Source organism: Hyla sarda, chromosome 5 (assembly GCF_029499605.1).
Source record: "Hyla sarda isolate aHylSar1 chromosome 5, aHylSar1.hap1, whole genome shotgun sequence".
NCBI classification, from domain to species: Eukaryota; Metazoa; Chordata; class Amphibia; order Anura; family Hylidae; genus Hyla; species Hyla sarda.
Window position 1 is genome coordinate 267,711,826 of NC_079193.1, and position 22,589 is coordinate 267,734,414.

A 22,589-nucleotide genomic window follows, 5' to 3' on the forward strand; every position below is an offset into this window, starting at 1 on the left:
GCCCCTCACATATAATGCCCCCACCATGCGTCCCTCACATATAATGCCCCCACCATGCGTCCCTCACATATAATGCCCTCATCATGCGTCCCTGACATAAAATGCCCCCCATCATGCGCCCCTCACAAATAATGCCCCCATCATGCGCCCCTCACATATAATGCCCACATCATGCGTCCCTCACATATAATGCCCTCATCATGCACCCCTTACATATAATGCCCCCATGATGCGCCCCTCACATATAATGCCCCTATCATCGCCCCTCACATATAATGCCCTCATCATGTACCCCTCACATATAAGGCCCTCATCATGCACCCCTCTCATATAATGCCCCCATCATGAGCCTTTCACATATAATGCCCCCATCATGCATCCCTCACATATAATGCCTCCATCATGCGCCCCTTACATATAATGCCCCATCAAGCGCCCCTCACATATAATGCCTCATCATGTGCACCTCACATATAATGCCCTCATCATGCGCCCCTCACATATAATGCCCCCATCATGCACCCCTCACATAATGCCCCCATCATGTGCCCCTCACATATAGTGCCCCCATCACGTGCCCCTTACATATAATGCTCCCATCATGCGCTCCTCATATATAATGCCCTCATCATGCGCCCCTCACATATAATGCCCCCATCATGCACCCCTTACATATAATGCTCCCATCATGTGCCCCCCAACATACGCCCCTCATATAAAATGCCCCCATCATGCGCCCCTCACATATGACGTCCCCATCATGCGCCCATCACATATAATGCCCCCATCATGCACCCCTCACATATATTGCCCCATCATGTGCCCCCTATGCTGTGCCCCTCACATATAATGCCCCCATCATGCGCCCTTATATATAATGCCTTCCTCATGCGCCCTTATATATAATGCCTTCCTCATGCACCCCTCACATATATTGCTCCCATCATGCACCCCTCACATATAATGCCCCCATCATGTGCCCCTCACATAAAATGCCCCCTGCGCTGGGCCCCTCACATATAATGCTCCTGTCATGTGCCCCTCACATAATTCCCCCTGTCCTGTCCCCTCAGGGGGCATTATATGTGAGGGGCACAGCACAGGGGGCATTATATGTGAGGAGCACCGCACAGGGGGCCCCACCTGTCATGTGCTCTTCACATATAATGCCCCCTGTGCTTTGCCCCTCACATTAAATATTCCCTTTTCTCACTCGTCTTACTTACAGTATGAGAGCCGCGGGAACTGGATCTCCAGGCGCCGATGCGTTTATGTGACGTCATCGTGCATTTATGTGACGTTATGTGCCGTGGATCGCGTCCCTGCAGCTCACATGCTGTGTACTCACAGAGTGTGAGGAAGGTTATTGAATGGAGGAGCAGGAGATTACAGCTTCCCTCCGCCATGAGTATGGGCACCCCCTTGCTACGCCACTGTGCAGTGGGCCGCAAAATTTTGTTCCGTGGGCCGCAAGTTTGAGACCTCTGGTTTAGGCATTTATATCAAATGCCAAAATGGACTTGCTGCCAGGGACATAGTAATAAGATGTGTAGCGATTCATCCAGAGGTTGAAAACCTGTCCTGTTCATAGCCATCTGACACACATGCATGTTACAAGAGAGCGATCTTGTAGACTGGAATGAGAATGCACATGTGTTGCCCTTATCATGACATTTTTACAGCCTATGTATGTAAAAAGAATGTCTCCATCTACTTATGCCAAGTACATGAAAACACAAAGTATATTAGAAATATATATAGTGGGGCACTATGAGAAGTATTGCTGTGGACATTATGACTGCTATTTTTTGGGGGACAATATGAGTGGACCAGGTTGGTACAGGTGGGTTCACTGGCATGATGCTAATGGGTGAACTGTGGCTTCTTTTATTAATTAAGTTTTAAAGTACTTGGCATATAAGGAAGGTACTGTGACTTGAACTCATGTAACAATGTGACTGCCATTGTTATGGGGGCCACTGGGGTTGACATTGTGGCACATCATAATTTGTTGACCTGGCTTCAGCTTATGGCATACAGCATTTTTATTCAATCCCATTGTTGTGTAGGGTTGTTTGGCTTTTAATCATTCCCCAGTAACATTGCTCCTATTCCATAAATAGTTTAGAGACTGCAGAAAAGTCTCATATGAACATATGAACATTCATACCTGCACCCCCCCCCCCCCCCCCCCTGCTCCTTCTCATAAAGGATTGAAGTCGGAAGTAATACAAATTTCCTGTGTTTTGCTCGTTTTCATTCTTTTATCACTAGACACCAGGTCACAAACCTTCAGTTTTGAATTATAACCTTATTTCCGGGATGTTTTCTTACTTTCTCTTTCAAGTTCAGTTTTCACATTCTTAACATTCCATAGCTAGACACGAGTTTCTACAGTAAACCTGCAGCATTTGCCTCCCATCACCTCATAGTATGCTCCTCATCATAAAGCTTTACTATCACCAGCTGTGATCTGCAGTTATAACCGGCTGAAGCGCTCAGAAGCAAGCTTTAGGCTGGGTTCACACTGCCGAATCTCTGGGCAGAATTTCTGCCGGAGATCGATCCGGCGGCACTAGGACCGCGCGGACTTCATTGCCGTCCCCATAGACTGCAATGCATTTCTGGGTGGATCTTTTGGGAGATCTGCTCAGAAATGCATTGACATCTATGGGGACGGCAATGCAGTCCGCGTGGTCCTAGTGCCGTTGACTTAATCTCCAGCAGAAACTCTGCCCAGAGATTCCACAGTGTGAACCCAGCCTTAGGGTATGTTCACACGGGGCGGATTTATTTGCGGGTTTCCCGCTGCGTATTTGAATGGGGGCGGGCACTTGGCTGTCCACAGCAGATTTTCCGTGGCGGAATATCTGCAACGCAAAATCCACCACAGACCCTACTGACTTCAATGGGGCTCATGGCAGATTTTCCGCAGCGTGAATTCCTCCGCAGAAAATCTGCTGCGGACAGCCGAGAAGAGCCCGCCCCCTTTCAAATACGCATCGGGCAACCTGCAAATAAATCCGCCCGTGTGAACGTACCTCTATTTTCTGATGGTCTTTCAATATGATTAATATGCTCCATTTTAATCTATGGAACACACCAGTCCAACCGGGCAGCCAGCTGGGGAATACATTTTATATCATACTGCAAATGTTGGTCAAGAAGTTTGTCTCTGTACTGTATGCCACAAATAATATTCAAATTATGTTTGAATTATTGCATTTTCTGTCAATAACTGTCCCCTCAGTGACCTGAAAAATCTTTAGGTCCCATTAACATAGCAAATTCAGAGCTGATTTGGCAGAAGCATCTGTGCCTACTCCACATGAAACTTAGCATTTTTGCAATTAGCGATGGCTTTATTCTGCGTGTAAAATTTTCAGATGCAAAATAATCCGTCTTGGTAAAAGACAAAAGAGAACACATGACACAAAATATAAAAAGTGTGCACACTGAGAGTAAGCAGAAATAAATGTATTAAAGGAGTTCTGCAGCACACATCAATAGCCACCTGTAAACATTAAAATCAGAAGTTACATAAGTGTCCCATGTACTTGCATTGCATTCGTTGTACCATTCACCTGTACTCCGTCCCGCTGTGTCACCCGGAATCTCAGTAGTTCTGAATAGTAGCGTTCGTTCCGAGCCCATAGAGAAGCAATAGGCCGCCATTTTAGGCTTGAATTGTCATCAGCTACCCACGATGCAACGGGAGGGTTTCCCTCCCGGTTTCCCTCCCCGTCACCCTCCTGTTCCCTGTAGATGAAATGCCTCTCAGTATAAATATGCATCAGCTCATTGAATACTCGGGTGCAATTTGCTGAGTAGTAGAACCAATGTATTGAAACCCACATATCACCCTCCTGAGTGCGTTGTGGCTCTTGGGAGATGTAGTTTACCCACCAGACCTGCAGCGCTGGTGGGTATTTACTTTTTAAGGTATGGACGTCACATATCTCCTTTAAAGGGGATCTCTGGTGTAAACAAGTAGAAAACAAATATTTTCAAATCAACTGGTGCCTGAAAGTTAAGCAGATTTCTAAATTACTTCTATTAAAAAATATTGATAGTTCCAGCACTTATTAGCTGCTGTATAAAACAGAGAATTGTGTGAATTTCTTTTCTGTCTGACAACAGTGCTCTCTGCTGACTCCTCTGTCCATAAAAGGAACTGTCCAGATTAGAATAATATCCCCATAGAAAACCTCCTTTGCTCTGGACCATTCCTGACTCAGACAGAGGTGTCAGCAGAGAGCACTGTTGTCAGGCTGGAAAGAACTTCACAAATTTCTCTGTAGTATTTCTGTAGTTTGCAGCAGCTGATAAGTACTAGAAGGGTTAAGATTTTTTAATAGAAATGATTTACAAATCTGTTGAACTTTCTTGCACCAGTTGATTTGAAAAATTATTTTTTCACCGGAGTACCCCTTTAAACTCAGAGAAACCAACACATCAAAATCATGATGGGGAACATTTATCAAGGTATTGAGAACCTTTTTTTTTTTTTGCTTACAAAAGTCGTACAAAAAGTCTCACATGCGCCTAAGCACTTTTTGTGCGACTTTTGTGAGCAAGCAAAAAGTTACAAACAGCCTTACATAAGCAAATTTCAGTTTTCACTTTGCAGTGGTCAGGTATTTATGATGTGCAAAAGTCGCACGTAGGCAAAAAAAAAAGTCGCAAACACCTTGTCCTGGAGGACAAAACTCCCGTATGTGTGCAAATTTAAAAAGTCGCTAAAAAGTCTCACAAAAGTCTCAGCTGCGACTTTTTTGTTTTCCTTATGTGCTCTTAATGTATCAACCCCCTGTGATAGTATGATAAATATGTAGCACATAAGCAAAACTAAAGCAAAAAATAAAAAAAAAATGGCTTCAGAACTTGCTTACCAAAGTAAACAATGATAAATGTCCCCGGATGTTGTAGAAAGAAAAAGCACAAGCATTGCTAAAGATCACAAAAATACTGTGACCTCACTACCTTCTAATAAGCAATAATGAATGCAAATGTCAACAAAACCCAAATAAAGCAAAGAATGGTCTAAATTCTAAACCCATATGGGCTATAATACTGCACTTAAGGTATGACTAATTCATCAATGGAAAGCTTTGCTATATTTTTTTTTTAGGGCTTCGTATATGAGTTTCCCTTGGACATAGATTGTTCTATGCTTTATTGGGGGACATCTTCATATGTGCAGTATACTGTACTAAAGCTTAGCTCTACAGCTACGGTACACATGAGTAGCATCCATATATGTACCCTCCACCCACCCCCAAATGCTTAGTTTGGTAATTTATTCAACCTTTTAATGTTATTTAACTATACACAATTATAACATTGTATATATGTTTTTATTATAGATGACTTTGCAGAAGAGGATGAGGTTCAGTCCTTTGGATACAAAAGATTTGGTAAGTCATATGCTTTCTTCAAGATCAACTCCTCTAATGTTCTATTTACCTTTACTCTAGTAATTACTAATATATCAATAGAACTATATGAAACCAGGTTTAAGAGCCAAAGTGGAAAGACAACATAGAATAGAAAAGCTATAAACCCAGTTGTTGTGTAAGTTCAAATTTCGGAACTACAATGTCTGTAGATGATTGGAGGAATGTGACCATGTAAAGGGGCTGTCCAATTATTTAGCAGGCAACTAAAGGTTTGAAATAACTAACTATGCCATACTGACCTCTTCAATTCCAGAACCTGTTCTCTGTAATGCCCTGTAATGCCTTTTTTTTTTTTACTTACCACAATGACGCATTCTTCCTGCAATGCTGATAAATGTCACCCAGGAGAGGCAGGACAGCACATTATTATTCCAGTGAGAATCCAATGATATTTCCATTTGATGGCTTCAGGGCTGTGGAGTCGGTAGATAAATGTTCCGACTCCGACTCCGGAGTTTTTTGTACTTCCGACTCTATACATTCCTTGAAGGAAAGAAAGGCAACATACATGTCATTACCACAGGACTACTGGCTGGGAAGCCAACAGTCTACTGTATTGAACAGTTTGTGTGCTGATCTGCTGCTGAAGATAGGGCAGTGGGAGGATCCAGGAAGGGGCATTTATTATAAAACAGGATTTCCCTAGTAGAATCCCATAGTCATGTTTAAAGTTTAAAGGGGTACTCCGCCCCTAGACATCTTATCCCCTATCCAAAGGATAGGGGAAAAGATGTCAGATCGCCGGGGTCCCACTGCGGCACCGCGCTTTCATTACTACACAGAGCGAGTTTGCTCTGTACGTAATGACGGGCGATACAGGGGACGGAGCAGTGTGACGTCATTGCTCCACCCCTTGTGACATCCCGGCCCACCCCCTTAATGCAAGTCTATGGCAGGGGGCGTGGTGACTGCCACTCCCCCTCCCATAGACTTGTATTGAGGGGGTGGGCCGTGCCATCACGAGGGGCGGAGCCGTGACGTAACGATGCTCCGGCCCCTGTATCGCCCATCATTACGCACAGAGCGAGCTTACTCTGTGCTATAATGATAGCGCGGTGCCGCAGCGGCGATCCCGAGGGTCCCCAGCAGTGGGACTCCGGCGACCTGACATCTTATCCCCTATCCTTTGGATAGGGGATAAGATGTCTAGGGGCGGAGTAACCCTTTAAGCTAACAATCGAGTTTACAAGTTTTTATAGCCTTAGCTGAATGGCAGCAGTTTTTCCAATGGTTTACAGCTTCAATCTTGAACTGCTGACCCTCCATTCCCTTCACTTATACAAGTGTCTCTAGTTCTGCAAAAAACATATTTACTTAATCCCTTATCAGTGAGAGGTTAGGTTACCCATGGGTTCTCTGTAACAGCAGAACACAACACTATGGAAAGTATAAGTATTGCCGCTCCTAATCGTGCATTGTGTGCCATATAGTAAAGCACATGAAAAGCATGCTTCTGCACGGTCACTTAACTTGTTAATTTTGCGGTTACGTGAGGCACTGCATGCATTGGTCTTTATTCTTACATTGTTGCATTGTTTGCTGACTCCGATTCCAGGTACCCAAAATTTTGTCCGACTCCACAGCCCTGGATGGCTTTTCTTGATGGGCCAGTGGACAGACCATTTTCCTATACAGTGATACCTCTTTCAATTACCACATCTTTGAGAAAAGCACTTCTTTAGATTTCCTGTGATAGCTTTTCAGTTTCTTTGTATACAAGCCATATCCTTTGAGTGGACTGCCCTCTAGAAGACCATTTTGAATACAAATTTGGGTAGTTGTCTCAAAGAAATAATTCTCCATAGTTACTATGATGGGCATTTCACTGCTCTGCAGTTTGATGAATTTGTATACTGCATATGAGCAACCTCTGTCCGGTCTATAAGGATCATATACTATGCTTATTTTACTTACGGTAATACTATACTTGTTTTATGACCTTTCTACTTTCCACTGATGCTATGTGTACGGTACATTTAATGAGTTTTCCAAACACTTTGATAATGATATATGTGTTACAGAACTGAAATGCTAAATATTCACCAGAAGAACTTATACAGTATATAACATTTTGGCAGATGAATGCATTCTGGAGCAGCTATGTTTAAGGGCTGTGTAACTATGTTTTGTCTTAATATGAGAGAGTCATAAACACACAAACTGCTGATCCCACATATTGCGAGAGTATATTTAATCTGGCTTTCACTTCTGAATTACAGGCAGCTGGAAACATTTGCTGGTCACTTTTTGGCATAATTTACTCTGACCAAATATCCTCTCTGGAGTTCAGCAAAGAAGTTTATTGTTCAGTCTACAGTCTATTTAAGAACATTTTGAGGAACAGAACGGCACATTATAATGTAAATTATTTATAAGCATTCAGCGTTCTAAGTTGACGTTCTCCAGGTTTTCCTCTCCTTAAGTAGAAAGATGATAAAATATATTTTTCTGTTGTAACTGGCTGGTTTCCTGACCCTTTCCTTGGGGCATCTTGAGTTTTTTTCATATTTCCTGAAGTAGTAGTTAAAAATGTCTGGGACGCTCACAGCTGCTCTTCTCAAAACAGAAGGTGGATCCTGAAACGAAAAGGAGCTCCACCTATTTATAGCTGTGGGCAGTGTGAATAGTGTTTATGTAAGTGTAGTGGTAGAGAAGAAACAGTGCAGGCACTACTTGCTGTATATCGATAACAGTCTATCAATGGGAGCTTAAAGGGGTTATCCAGGAAAAAACGTTTTTTTTATTTATCAACTGGCTCCAGAAAGTTAAACAGATTTGTAAATTACTTCTATTAAAAAATCGTAATCCTTTCAGTACTTATGAGCTGATAAAGTTGAGTTATTCTTTTCTGTCTAAGTGCTCTCTGATGACACATGTCTCGGGAACCGCCCAGTTTAGAAGAAAATCCCCATAGCAAACCTCTTCTACTCTGTGAAGTTCCCGAGACAAGCAGAGATGTCAGCAGAGAGCACTGTTGCCATACAGAAAACAACAACTCAATTTATTGAAAGGATTAAGATTAAGATTTTTTTATAGAAGTAATTTACAAAATCTGTTTAACTTTCTGGAGCCAGTTGATATTGAAAAAAAGTTTTTTCCCGGAATACCCCTTTAAATTTTCAGCGGAGACAGCGTAGTTCTGGTGGTGCTCATTTGTGAAAACAGCAACATGTGAATACAGTTCAACGGTAGAAAAGACCAAAGGCACTCACCCAGCGCTGTGGAACATTCATGTTTTATTTCTTAAATGCATGTGCATCAAACAGGATGTCGGCAGCTTGCTGCAGTGAGCTGCCGACATTCTGTTTGATGCACATGCATTTAAGAAATAAAAGATGAATGTTCGACAGCGCTGGGTGAGTGCCTTTGGTCTTCTCTACTGTTGAACAGTGTAGATGTAAGGATGACCGTACGTTATGAGCACGTTTTGAGCAGTTTCTTTTCCATTGCCAAAGGCATGGGCAGAATCAAAATAAGAAGTATCTGCCCTTTATACTTTCCATTTATGACCCACACTTTGCTTTGGCTTAAAAAAAAAACCATATATATATATATATATATATATATATATATATATATATATATATAAAAGCATCGAAAAAGCCAACAAAACCTTATGGAAACCTGCATTGGCATGGCAGTTTTGCATAAACATGTTGCCATACTTGCTATAAACATTATCAAGATAAGGATTTAAACCCTTTGCTTAAAGGGGTACTCTGCTCCTAAATATCTTATCCCTTATCCAAAGTATAGGGGATACGATGTCTAATACGATGATGCCGTATGACAGCCATCACGCCCCCTCCATTCATGTCTATTGGAGGAGGCAAGACGGCTATGTTGTAGCCGTTACACCCTCTCCCATGGACATGAATGGAGGGGGCATGGTGTGATGTCACAAACACGGAAGCTCCAAGCTTCCGTGTTCAGAACGCCGCTTTGCCAGCCCGAAGATAGCAGGGGTCCCAGTGGCCAGACCTGCCGCGATCAAACATCTTATCCCCTATCTATTGGATAAAGGATAACATGTCTAGAGTCGGAGTACCCCTTTAAGTCCTTGGCCCGGATATACTAAAACTGACTTAGATGGACAGTTTTCGAATGTGCCAGATTTATCAAAATGTATCAGGCCTATAATAAATCCGGCGCATCTGGAGATTGCCTAGTTTAAATTTAGACAAACTATCCATTGGCTCAAACATAAATTTGGTGCAACTAAATCTAGGCCCCTTTCCCCCAAAGCCACAACCATTTCTCATGAGGCCATACCTCCATTTTTTTTAGTTTGGTCAAAAAAGTGTTTACAAAAGTGTCAAAAGCATATAGTAAATGTGGCAAAAGTCTAATAAGATGTTTTTTTTAATGCAATTTGAGCCAAAATTGCACCAACCTTCTGGCTCATTTGTAGTAATTCTGGGCCATTGTTTGTCTTTTCAGTTTTCTCTGGGGATTTCACATCTCAGCAGATGATCTCATCTGTAACTTGTTGCTGCTGCTATCTGACCTATGACCTAGGCTTGTCTCAACCTTGTCACTGTGTGCTAGTTCCTGTAGTGCAGTTGTCAAGCATTTGAGACCATGCTAGTTGTCAAGCATTTGAGACCATGCTAGTCCTTGCACAAAAAACTTCAGATCACGGCGCAAAAAATGAGCCCTCATGGAGAAATAAAAAAGTTATAGGGGTCAGAAGATGACAATTTTCCTGCATGTAGTTATGATTTTTTTCAGAAGTAATACAAAATCAAACCTATATAAGTAGGGTATCATTTTAACCATAGGGACCTAGAGAATAAAGATAATTTGTCACTTTTACCGAAAAATGCACTGCGTAAAAACGGAAGCCACCAAAAAGTTACAAAATGGCGTTTTTTCTTCCATTTTGTCGCACAATTATTTTTTCCCCGTTTCGCCATAGATTTTGGGGTAAAATGACTGATGTAATTACAAAGTAGAATTGGTGGTGCAAAAAACAAGCCATCACATGGATTTTTAGGTGCAAAATTGAAAGTGTTATTATTTTTTGAGAAGGTCATGAGGAAAAAACAAAAATGCAAAAACTGAAAAACCCTCCGTACTTAAGGGGTTAAGGAACATAAGCCTTTTAATAAATTTCTTTCACACTTATCCTGTGCCAGACTTTGAAATCTACTCAGACCAATTTCTGGTGTACGTTATGTTGAATCCACCAGGCTCCTCCTGCTTGTGCCCCACCAACTTTTTTTTAAAGTGGTTTTGTAGGAAAAATAATAATAATTTTTTTTTAGCAAAATGCAGCTTTTGCAAACTTTTGTACACCAGAAAAAGTCCTCTTCCTAGGTCTTAGATGGTTCTAATTCTAGAGTATGGCCGCTTTTATCAAGCCTCATGTTGTCGCTGTTAATGTGTAAGAGTTATGAATAATATCCTGATGGATTTAATGTTGGATGTAGTTTCTTCAGTTGCTATTAGGACCATGTCTCTGTGATGCAGCAGAAGGTTTGGTGCTATCGCTTTCTTTCCTTTCTGTTCCTGATTAAGCATGGTTACATAAGGAACATGTCTGCCTTGCATTCCTTGTAGGCTGCTTTTTTTCTTTAATACTATTATAGATGGTGCTGTTTATCCAAAACATAGCTATTTGTATGATATGTCCTCTAATGGTCAAAGCAGATGTGTCGATTGAGGCTAATGCCATTCTAGTGTGACCACCCATCACTATGAAGACTTGACATCTGTGACTCATTACACCTTTCCAGGAGGTATGATGGCATGGAATACAGATAAGCATTTCACCACTAGGAATGTTAGGTATGTTACTGGGATTAGATGGGAGCAACAGTATTGTATTGACCAGCCAGGGAGTTCATTCAAAGCATATGGACATGTTGTCTGAGATTCCAATAGTTCTTCATGTGTTTAAAAGAAAGAACTTAAAGAATTGCTTTCTCCTTAGGGTAGATACAAAGTATCCTTTCTTCTAGGAATCTTAAGCAGATTCTGAAAAAAAAAAAAAAAATGATATTGTGTTGTTTCATTCTATTTTTGATTCTTAATTAAAACCATAACATGAAAATGATGGCCAAGGCAAGTATCTGTGGTTAAGACACTATTCCTCATCCAGACATTTACACAATGCATATCTCTTCAATGCAAGAATTATTATGTTTTTTCATAAGGTTTTTCAGTAATGACAGAAAGGAAAGGGTAGGGCAAAATCACAGATGCTAAGATGAAAAAACATTCAAAACAATAGTACTCCTTATGCACAAGTGCAGCAACAAAGCTTTACAGGCAGTACATAGACTTCATGAAAAGAAAAAAAGAAGGCATTAGGTCAGTAAAAGTTGCAACAGATGGTTATTGTGATGTCACAATTCAGAATATCTATGTGTAAAATGGGTGTTGAGGAAGTCAGGCTAGGATATGGTGGAGCCTCAAAGGAATTATTAAGAAGCTATTTCTGAAAGAAGGGGCATATTAGACCAAATAGCCACAACAAGAACAAGTCAGAAGCAAGATCCTCAAAAACATTAGTGTTAAGCATGCCGCCAAAATAACCATCACATTAGAAACTAACTTAGCTGTGGAAACTGATCACACCTCTTTTTTTTTTTTTGCAAAAATGGATGATGCCAACATATCTGTAGTGTTCTACAGAATCCATTCATATATTACATTTTTATAGTCGATATGGAGAGTAAATAATATTTCCAAAGGCTTTGGATGAGGGTACAACTTTGAACAGCTGGTACCAATGAGCTTAGACCAATCTTACAATGTAATGCATGGAAATAATGATAATGACAGTTTAAGGGGTATACCAGAGGAAAAAAAACATATTTCCAAATCAGCTGGTGCCAGGAAGTTAAACAGATTTATATATAACTTCTATTCAAAAATCTTAAAGGGGTACTCCAGTGGAAAACATTTTTTTTTTAAATCAACTGGTGCCAGGAAGTTAAACAGATTTGTATATAACTTCTATTCAAAAATCTTAAAGGGGTACTCCAGTGGAAAACATTTTTTTATAAATCAACTGGTGCCAGGAAGTTAAACAGATTTGTATATAACTTCTATTCAAAAATCTTAAAGGGGTACTTCGGTGGAAATTTTTTTTTTAAATCAACTGGTGCAAGAAAGTTAAACAGATTTGTAAATTACTTTTATTCAAAAATCTTTATCCTTCCAGTGCTTTTAGCAGCTTTATGCTACAGAGGAAATTCTTTTCTTTTTGAATTTCTTTTTTGTCTTGTCTCTCTGCTGACATCTGATGCCCGTATCAGGAACTGTCCAGAGCAGGAGAAAATCCTCATAGCAAACCTATGCTACTCTGGACAGTTCCTGACACGGACAGAGGTGTCAGCAGAGAGCACTGTAGACAAGACAAAAAAGAAATCCAAAAAGCAAAGAATTTCCTCTGTAGCAGACAGCTGCTAATAAGTACTGGAAGGATAAAGATTTTTTAATAGAAGTAATTTACAAATCTTGAATAAAGTAGAAAAAAGTAATGGTGGTGGCACCTAACGGTCTAAAAAATGCAAAATATCTATACTACAAGTCCAAAATATTACAAACTATAGTGGTAGTCCATACTATAGTGGTAGTCCATAAATTTGATGCGCCACGGTGGTGCCAGGACTGAAATATGCAGACGAAACCATAGTGGAAACAAAGAAAGGGGTTTCGGCAACTCACCGTCTCAGCGCTAACTGCTACGAGGCTTGGATTCTGTCCATTGGGCAGAGGTAGTGCGGGAAGCTCAGGAGGCGATTAACCGGTTGATTTCGTGCAAAAGCACTTCGTGAGGCCGGACGAAGTGCTTTTGCACGAAATCAACCGGTTAATCGCCTACTGAGCTTCCCGCACTACCTCTGCCCCATGGACGGAATCCAAGCCTCATAGCAGTTAGCGCCGAGACGGTGAGTTGCCGGACCCCCTTTCTTTGTTACCACTATAATTTACAAATCTGTTTAACTTTCTGGCACCAGTTCATAAAAAAAAAAGTTTTCCACCGGAGTACCCCAGTACATATCAGCTGCTGTATGCTGAGAAAGTTGTGTAATTCTATCCAATGTGGCCACAGTGCTGTCTGATGCCACTTCTGTCTGTGTCAGGAACTGTCCAGAGAAGGAGCAAATCCCCATAATAAACCTCTCCTGCTTCGGACAGTTCCTGACACAGATAGAGGTGGCAGCAAAGAGCATTGTTGTCAGGACAGGAAAAAAAACGCACAACTTCCTCTGGAGCATGTAGCAGCTGAAAAGAATTGGAAGGCTGAAGATATTCAAATAGAAGTAATTTACAGATCTACACATATAGAAATAATTTACAGATCTGTATAACGTTCTGGTACCAGTTGATTCCTTCTGGAGTACCACTTTTAAGGGATATTCCCATCTGGACATCCACAGGATATGCCATAAATGTCTGATAGATGTGGGTCTATTAGACATTTATGCACCTCTTTCAATATGGCCCCATGGTCCTCTCAAACCTGGTCGCGGTCATTAGGTGAGCAGGAATCCAAAAACTACAAAGCTAACTGTTTTATGCAGTTTGCATAACTCCTATATAATTTATTATATAATTATGGAAACAATGAAGCACCCGAGCTATGCTGTTGATGTAACCTGAAGTTCCAGAGAAAGCATACTTGCAGTGCTACATTGTTTATTCTACTTCCACTAAAGTCAATCACAGGTAAACAAGCTCTTTTCAGCTTCCCAACTTTTTCCAGTGGAGGCTACAAGGCTGTATGGGGTTGGGGGACCCTCAATTTCGAGATGGGTGCGGGGCCTAGAATTGGGATCCACATCTATCAACATTTACACTCTTTTAAAGGGATATTCCAGAGAAAAGAAAAATTGACTGACATGTTGCTGAACAAAAATAACAAACATGTCATACTTACCTACCCCGGACCCCGCTGCTCTTGCTCCATGCACCTCCAGTCCTCCTCCTGCCAAGGACACTGCTGCGGCCAGTTGTTGGCTGAGCATGCAATTCCAGCTCCAACTCCCCGACTTCTATTAACTATATAGACTATGTTACTACATAAATAAAAGTGATAATGATGAATAATGATTTGGGAAGAAGGATCATGTTTGAATTAAAATTATGTTTCAAAGCATGAGGAAACAATCTAGTGTTGCATGAATTAGGAAACCTTTATATCACGTAGCAGAGATCTACAGTCACAGATAATAGTATAAACATTCCAGGAACTTGTCAGATGAAAGGATATGACCTGGGTAGAGAAGGGATAAGGAAGGACAGGGTGAGGACAAGTGAGTTAAGAAAGTTAAGAAAGCTGCAATGACTGGAATTCAAGCTCACTATAGGGGGTCTCTCAAGCAGAGGAAAGATATTTAGCTATTTGATGACAGAGATTTTTAGCATTTTTATTATAATCTATTCTGCACTGGAACATACATCCTATCAGTTCTAATAATATGTTATATTGGGTGGTTCTGGGTCCAGTCTAAAGCAGGGAAGGTCTTCGGGTAGGTTGCACAGTTGGCAGATCCACTTCTGATCTTTCATACAGAATTTCTATGTTGAAAATATACGGGGGGAGATTTATCATTGCTTTTTGAGCATTTTTTTGTCCATGTTTTGGCGCAGTTCAGTCGCAAGCAGCATATTTTGAGACTTTTATGCTCTTTTCATATAGACAGTTTTACTCTTTTTGCCTACCCGTAGAACTTTTACTTTTTGACCATGCAGTGGTCACGTATTTATCATTTGCAACTTTTGTCAAAAGCCGCTATTTTGTGCGTAAAGGTACACCACCTACCAGTAGGTATGAGAATAACTTCTACATTCCACAATTCAACCTTTAACCTCTTGGGGGTGACAGCGTCCCACTCCCCTTCTATACAAATTCAGGACCTGGGAAAGTATCTACTTCCCTCCCTCACAAGTGTCTAGAAAAAGTGTATGTGGTAGAGCTTTTCCAACCACAGCAGAGCTGCGCAAAATTCATCATCCTGCTGCACCTTCTTGATGAATAAGATGCACCCACCACTCAAATAAACATGGCAAAATAGCTCTACCGTAGACATTCTTTGATAAATCTGGGCCACAATGTTTATAGTAGCAGCAAAGTGAAAGAAACTTCTGCAATTTCCACCACATGATGTGGAAAAGAAAATCTGCAGTGGAAATTGACCTGAAGGGCGTATTTTAAATCTGCAGCCAGAGGCGGCTCTAGCATTAGGCCACTAAGGCAAACGCCTAAGGCCTCGCAGTGATGGGCGCCTCACTCTGGCCCCGACTGTCGCAAGTTTTATATCAACAGCACTCTGTTGAGAACTACTCCCCTTCTGCCACTTTAAGAAAAGTTGTTTCTGGGGCTGGTCACATGTCACACACAGGGTGTCTGTAACATCCCTGCCCGGCCCTTCCCCCTCTACTACTACCCACCCTAGCCCTTCTACTGTACTACTACCCACCCTAGCCCTACTACTGTACTACTACCCACCCTAGCCCTACTACTGTACTACTACCCACCCTAGCCCTACTACTGTACTACTACCCACCCTAGCCCTACTACTGTACTACTACCCACCCTAGCCCTACTACTGTACTACTAACCACCCTAGCCCTACTACTGTACTACTACCCACCCTAGCCCTACTACTGTATTACTAACCACCCTAGCCCTACTACTGTACTACTACCCACCCTAGCCCTACTACTGTACTATTACCCACCCTAGCCCTACTACTGTACTGTTATCCACCCTAGCCCTACTACTATACTACTACCCACCCTAGCCCTACTACTGTACTACTACCCACTCTAGTCCTACAACTGTACTACTACCCACCCTAGCCCTACTACTGTACTACTACCCACCCTAGTCCTACAACTGTACTACTACCCACCCTAGCCCTACTACTGTACTACTACCCACCCTAGCCCTACTACTGTACTACTACCCACCCTAGCCCTACTACTGTACTACTACCCACCCTAGCCCTACTACTGTACTATTATTCACCCTAGCCCCTCTACTGTACTATTATCCACCCTAGCCCTACTACTGTACTATTATCCACCCTAGCCCTACTACTGTACTATTATCCACCCTAGCCCTACTACTGTACTATTACCCACCCTAGCCCCTCTACTGTACTATTATCCACCCTAGCCCTACTACTGTACTATTACACACCCTAGCCCTACTACTGTACTACTACCCACCCTAGCCCTACTACTGTACTATTATCCACCCTAGCCCTACTACTGTACTATTATCCACCCTAGCCCTACTACTGTACTATTATCCACCCTAGTCCTACTACTGTACTACTACCCACCATAGCCCTACTACTGTACTATTACCCACCCTAGCCCTACTACTGTACTACTACCCACCCTAGCCCTACTACTGTACTATTATCCACCCTAGCCCTACTACTGTACTATTATCCACCCTAGCCCTACTACTGTACTATTATCCACCCTAGCCCTACTACTGTACTACTACCCACCATAGCCCTACTACTGTACTACTACCCACCCTAGCCCTACTACTGTACTATTATCCACCCTAGCCCTACTACTGTACTATAATCCACCCTAGCCCTACTACTGTACTATTATCCACCCTAGCCCTACTACTGTACTACTACCCACCATAGCCCTACTACTGTACTACTACCCACCATAGCCCTACTACTGTACTATTATCCACCCTAGCCCTACTACTGTACTATAATCCACCCTAGCCCTACTACTTTACTATTATCCACCCTAGTCCTACAACTGTACTACTACCCACACCACATGTGTACAGTTGTACATTTTGTAGTCGCTGTGACATCACTGTGCTTCAACCTGTAATTTGATGTCACTGTGTCTAATAATCCTGTAGTGACATCACAGTAGATTATTCTTGTACGGTGACATCACTGTGTATATTTTCCCAGTACGGTGACATCACTGTATAGTAACCCTCTATTTTGACAACACTATGTTTATTAACCTTGTAGTGACAAAACTATTTATTGTCCCTGTACAGAGACATTACTGTGTATAATATCCCTGTACTGTGATGTCACTGCATATATTAACTCTGAACTGTGATGTCACTGTGCATATCAATCCTGTATTGTCACTCATAGTACAAGGTAAATGTGTACAGTAACATTAGGGTACAGGGTTAATATATACAATGATGTCACAGTACAGTGATAATACAAACAGTGACATCACGGTACAGCGTTAATATATACGGTGATGTCATGGTGCAGTGTAAGTAACCATAGTGATGTCACAGTATAGGGATAACACACAATGATTTTATAGTAGAGAGATAAAATACACAATGATGTCACAGTACAGGGATAATACACACAATGATGTCACAGTACAGGAATAATACACAGAGTGATGTTACAGTACAGGAATTATACACACAGTGATGTCACAATACAGAGATAATACACAAATTGATGTCACAGTGATGTGTACAGCTGGTATCTACCACTATATGGTCTGTGTATGTGGAAATATTGGTCTTTGTACATTGAATAGTGAATTTTATATAGTAACAGTTGGCGTTAGTCATTAGTCAATCACAATGTTTAGTTTGTGTGATTGTGAAGGTTATCTTGATGTTCTGTGAATTTTACTGTATTACAAGAACAATGGCTCTGACTCTCAGTATTTACTGTAAGTACAGTTTAAGCAAATCTGGAATCTGTATGATTTCTTCCTGACTACTGTAGGTTAACCTATTCCGCATCTCAGCAGGCCCTAAGAAAACTAACCAACAACAATCTAAGTGGGGAGAGGAAACTTCCTTTGATGGGAGGTTGTAAATACTGTTATAACTAGGGGAGAACTGCTGTATATTATGTTGTGTTAAACTAAATTGGAAGCTGGAAATAGACACATCAGAGGTTATGCAAAGCTTCTGGGGAAGAATACAGCATGCAATGAAACACACCAACATTTCTATGTCAGATTCATGTGAAATGCAACTAACAATACCCATTATATACTACTGTGTGCGATTGGAGACACAGAAAAGTGCAATTGGGCCCCATAGAAGTCTATAGGTGCTCTATTACATTCTGTACAACTGTTTATGTTTTTCAGTCACGTGGCCATATGTCCATGGAGCCAAGTAGATAAAATTGTATAGGGTTCCTAATATTTAACTCTAATGTTATACAGAAATATCTTGTATAAACCTAAAATATCAGGGCTTTTCCCACTTAAAGGGGTACTCCGTCCGTAGACATCTTATCCCCTATCCAAAGGATAGGGAATAAGATGTCTGATCGCGTGGGGCCCACTACTGGGGACCCCCGCAATCTCTGCTGCAGCACCCCCGCTTCCTAGCTGCACAGAGTGATGATCGATCTTTGGCTGATAACGGGCGATGCAGGGGATGGAGTATCTTGAAGTCACGGCCCCGCCCCCTCGTGACGTCACGCCCTGTGGCGATAAGATGTCTAGGGGTGGAGTAACCCTTTAATCTGTATTTAGTGATACTGGGAAGATTTATCAAAACTAGGAAAAGTGGAGGAGATGCTCATGACAAGCAACAAGATTTTCCCTTTTAGGTTAGGGTCAAACGTAGCGCATGAGCAGAGTATTTGATGCTGCAAAATGCTCTACTGACCGTCCCTAGAGTGAGCCTCCTGCTGTGCCCTGCGTTGTCTTCTTGTAGCAGCAATCCGCCACTGCGAGCAGACACACAGGGATCTGCACGCATGCACCGTGTACTTACAGACGTCGTGGCAGCTCTCGGCCTAGCTCAGGGAGCAGGAGGAGCGACCGTCATGTCTGTGAGTACACTGCGCATTTCAGCAGGAAACGCAGGGCACAGGAGGGGGCTCACTCTAGGGACTGTCAGTTGCGCATCCGCAGCATCAAATACGACCCTTCCCGTAACGGAAAATTATGGCACTGCAGCACTGAGAGCTAAACAAAAGAAAATAAAATTACAGAGGACAAAATAGATCATGGGGTATGTATGATTGGAGGAAAGTCATATGCAGCAATAATCTCCAGCATACAATGGCCAAGAAGAGGATGCCACAACTTTTGTCTGGTGCTGTTCTGAAGAAACCTATGGATGACCACTAAAGAAAATAATCACATCTTCCCATTCATTTATGATATGAGGTTTTGAGAAAAGGGCCAGGGGAGATGGCAATCATTACCTCAGAAGTTAGTGCACAGGCCAACACCTACTATCATACACTATTCTTATTCATCACAAGAAAAAAGCATGGTAATAATAATGAAGTCCTTTTTCATGACATCTTACCACAGAGCAGAATGTTAAAGGAATGTTAATCTAGAAATAGAAAAACAGAGCTAATTTCTTCCAAAAAAAAGCACCACTCCGGTTGTGTGTGGTATTACAACTTGGCTCCAGTCACTTCAGTAGAACTGACCTGCAATCCCACACACAAACTGAAGACAGATGGGATGCTGTTAAAAAAAAAAAAAAAAAATTCCTGGATATACCCTTACCTTTTCTATTCCTGGATATCCACTTTAAGCTTTTTTGAAGGACAGGTATATTATTTCAATGAAATAGCAAGCAAACTTGCAAGTTCAAATATATAGTAGAAATTAAAGGGGTTATCCAGGAATAGAAAAACAGCTAATTTCTTTGAAAAAAAAAACGCTCCCGTCTGTCTCCAGGTTGGGTGTGGCTCTGCAGCTCAGTTACATTGAAAAGAATGAAGCAAAGTTGTAAAACCCCACCCAACCTGGAGACAGCCAGGGAGCTGTTTTTGAAAGAAATTAGCTCTGTTTTTCTATTCCTGGATTACAAAATGGTCCTTAACAAAGCTCCATAGTGCAAAGCTGATCTATAATTGCTCTTCAAGATAGTTAGAACCAACGTAATGTAGTAAGTAGTTTATCATTTGTGAAGTCCATCATTTATAAAAACCTGTGTAGAGGAAAGTGGTGCAGTTGCCCATAGCAACCAATCAGATCGCTTCTTTTTTTTTTATTTTACTGAAGCCATTTTAAAAGCAGAAGAAGAAATCTGGTTGGTTGCTCTGGGCAACTGTGCCACTCTTTCTCTACACAAGTTTTGATAAATCTCACATGTCTTTGTGAATTGTGTGTAATAAAAGTCTAAGTAGGAGCAACAAAGGACTAATTCTTATTCTTGCTGATTATTTCAGCATTGTTTTCCTAAGCATTGTGTATTCCATCCTTTTTTTCTCTATTTATTCCATGCCATAATAGCAGATGTGTGACAGATGCCCTTGGATGGCGCCCATCCACAGCCTTCTTTTATGTTTCTGTCCAGAACCTTTTCCGGCATATAAGGTTAACGGAGACAAAAAAAATAAGATATGAGCAGTCCCTAGGGAAGAGTTGTAGATACTATTTTTGCAACTCATGACATTCTAGACATTTTTTCATACATGACACATGGGCAAAAAGGGCTCCAAAAAGTGTGATTTCCAACTCCCATTGACGTCAAAGGGGAATAAAAAGCCACATAAAAACCACAGCAAAGTAAGCAAAACCTGCACAGAGCAAAATTCACTCATTTTTGCCTGTATGAACATACCCCGTCCATGGTCATTTCTGAGTCAGGCACATGAATGTATCAGCATAGATCAGTGATGGCGAACCTATGGCACACGTGCCAAAGGTGGCATGCCGAGCCCCCTCTGTGGGCATGTAGCCATAGTTTGCCATCAGCCCATTCTGGACATCCCTGTGTCCCGAAAGATCTTTTCAGGACACAAGGATGTCCCTGTTACCTTTCTGCGGCCCCGCGTTAACTTTAAAAACGCAGGGGTTGTCGGGAGGTAGCGCATGCAGGGACGTCACTGACATCCCCTGCGTACGCCCATAGCAACAGCAGAGCGGAGCAGCGAGGAGGAGGAGGACACGTGGTCATGGTAAGTTACCTGCACGACATCTTCAGTGCTCCGACCACCGCTCTTCCGGTCCCATAGCAGTAGATTGTGACCCCGGACCAGAGGAGTGGTGGACGGAGCACTGAAGTGGGGCAGCACACAGGAATACAGCCTCCAGCCATACACTGTACATGGTTGAAGTCTGTATGTCTGTGGGGGAACTATACTGCACCTAATGTTGGGAACTATACTGCAGCTAATGTGGGAGAACTACACTGCACCGAATGTGGGTAACTATACTGCACCTAACGTGGGGGAACTATACTTCACCTAACGTGGGGGAACTATACTGCAGCTAATGTGGGAGAACTATACTGCACCCAATGTGGGGAACTATACTGCACCTAATGTGGGGAACTATACTGCACCTAATGTGGGGAGCTATACTGCTCCTAATGTGGGGGAACTATACCTCAACTAATGTGGGGGAACTATGCCTGACCTAATGTGGGGGAACTATACTGCGCCTAATGTGGGAAACTACACTGCGGCGGCTAATGTGAGGGAACTATACGGCACCTAATGTGAGGGGAACTATACTGCCAACCTAATGTGGGGGGAACTATACTGCCAACCTAATGTGGGGGAACTATACTGCCAACCTAATGTGGGTGAACTATACTGCCAACCTAATGTGGGAGAACTATACTGCCAACCTAATGTGGGTGAACTATACTGCCAACCTAATGTGGGGGGAACTATACTGCCAGCCTAATGTGGGGGGAACTGTGCTGCCAATCTAATGTGGGGGAACTACAACCTAATGTAGGGGAACTATCGATTAAAAAAGAAAAAAAGTTTGTATCATTGAACTCTGTTGTTGTGTTCTTCTTTTAAAACAAAATATGTTAATTAGTTATGACAACTGTATGAGTTGTTTTTTCTAAACTTAAACCTCAGTATTCTGATTTAACTGCTGTGCTGGCACTTTGAGGGAAAAAAAAAAGTTGGCGTACATTACGGTTTGGGCACTCGGGCTCAAAAAGGTTCGCCATCACTGGTATAGAACCACCTGAGAATCATTGCAGGAATAATAGATGTATACAGTACTGTATATCACTCATACCTAAGAGGCAATGGCACAGCATGCTAGTTATTCCTGTTGGGAAGCCACCTTTTATACCTTCATGAAATATCATTTCCATGTGTGAATATTATATTTATAGCATCTGCAAACATGTGGCTATGTTTATGACAATGTATTTTTAATTTATTGCAAAAAACCTGCAAA

General features: G+C 41.8%; 1 protein-coding gene and 1 long non-coding RNA gene across 4 annotated transcripts in view; one reads left to right on the plus strand and one right to left on the minus strand.

The window, feature by feature from the left end:
- The window catches only part of COLEC12 (collectin subfamily member 12), a 201,301-nt gene that overhangs the window by 30,361 nt on the left and 148,351 nt on the right, over positions 1-22,589 (plus strand). For all 3 annotated transcript variants that reach the window (XM_056521675.1, XM_056521676.1, XM_056521674.1), the window contains exon 2: positions 5,367-5,417. In XM_056521675.1, the coding sequence (XP_056377650.1) occupies positions 5,367-5,417 (51 nt within the window). The remainder of the gene's footprint in view (positions 1-5,366; positions 5,418-22,589) is intronic.
- Positions 1-22,589, minus strand: part of LOC130273994 (uncharacterized) — a 34,154-nt gene that overhangs the window by 2,012 nt on the left and 9,553 nt on the right. Inside the window, exon 2 of the long non-coding RNA XR_008844194.1 lies at positions 5,761-5,942. This is a non-coding gene — a long non-coding RNA (uncharacterized LOC130273994). The remainder of the gene's footprint in view (positions 1-5,760; positions 5,943-22,589) is intronic.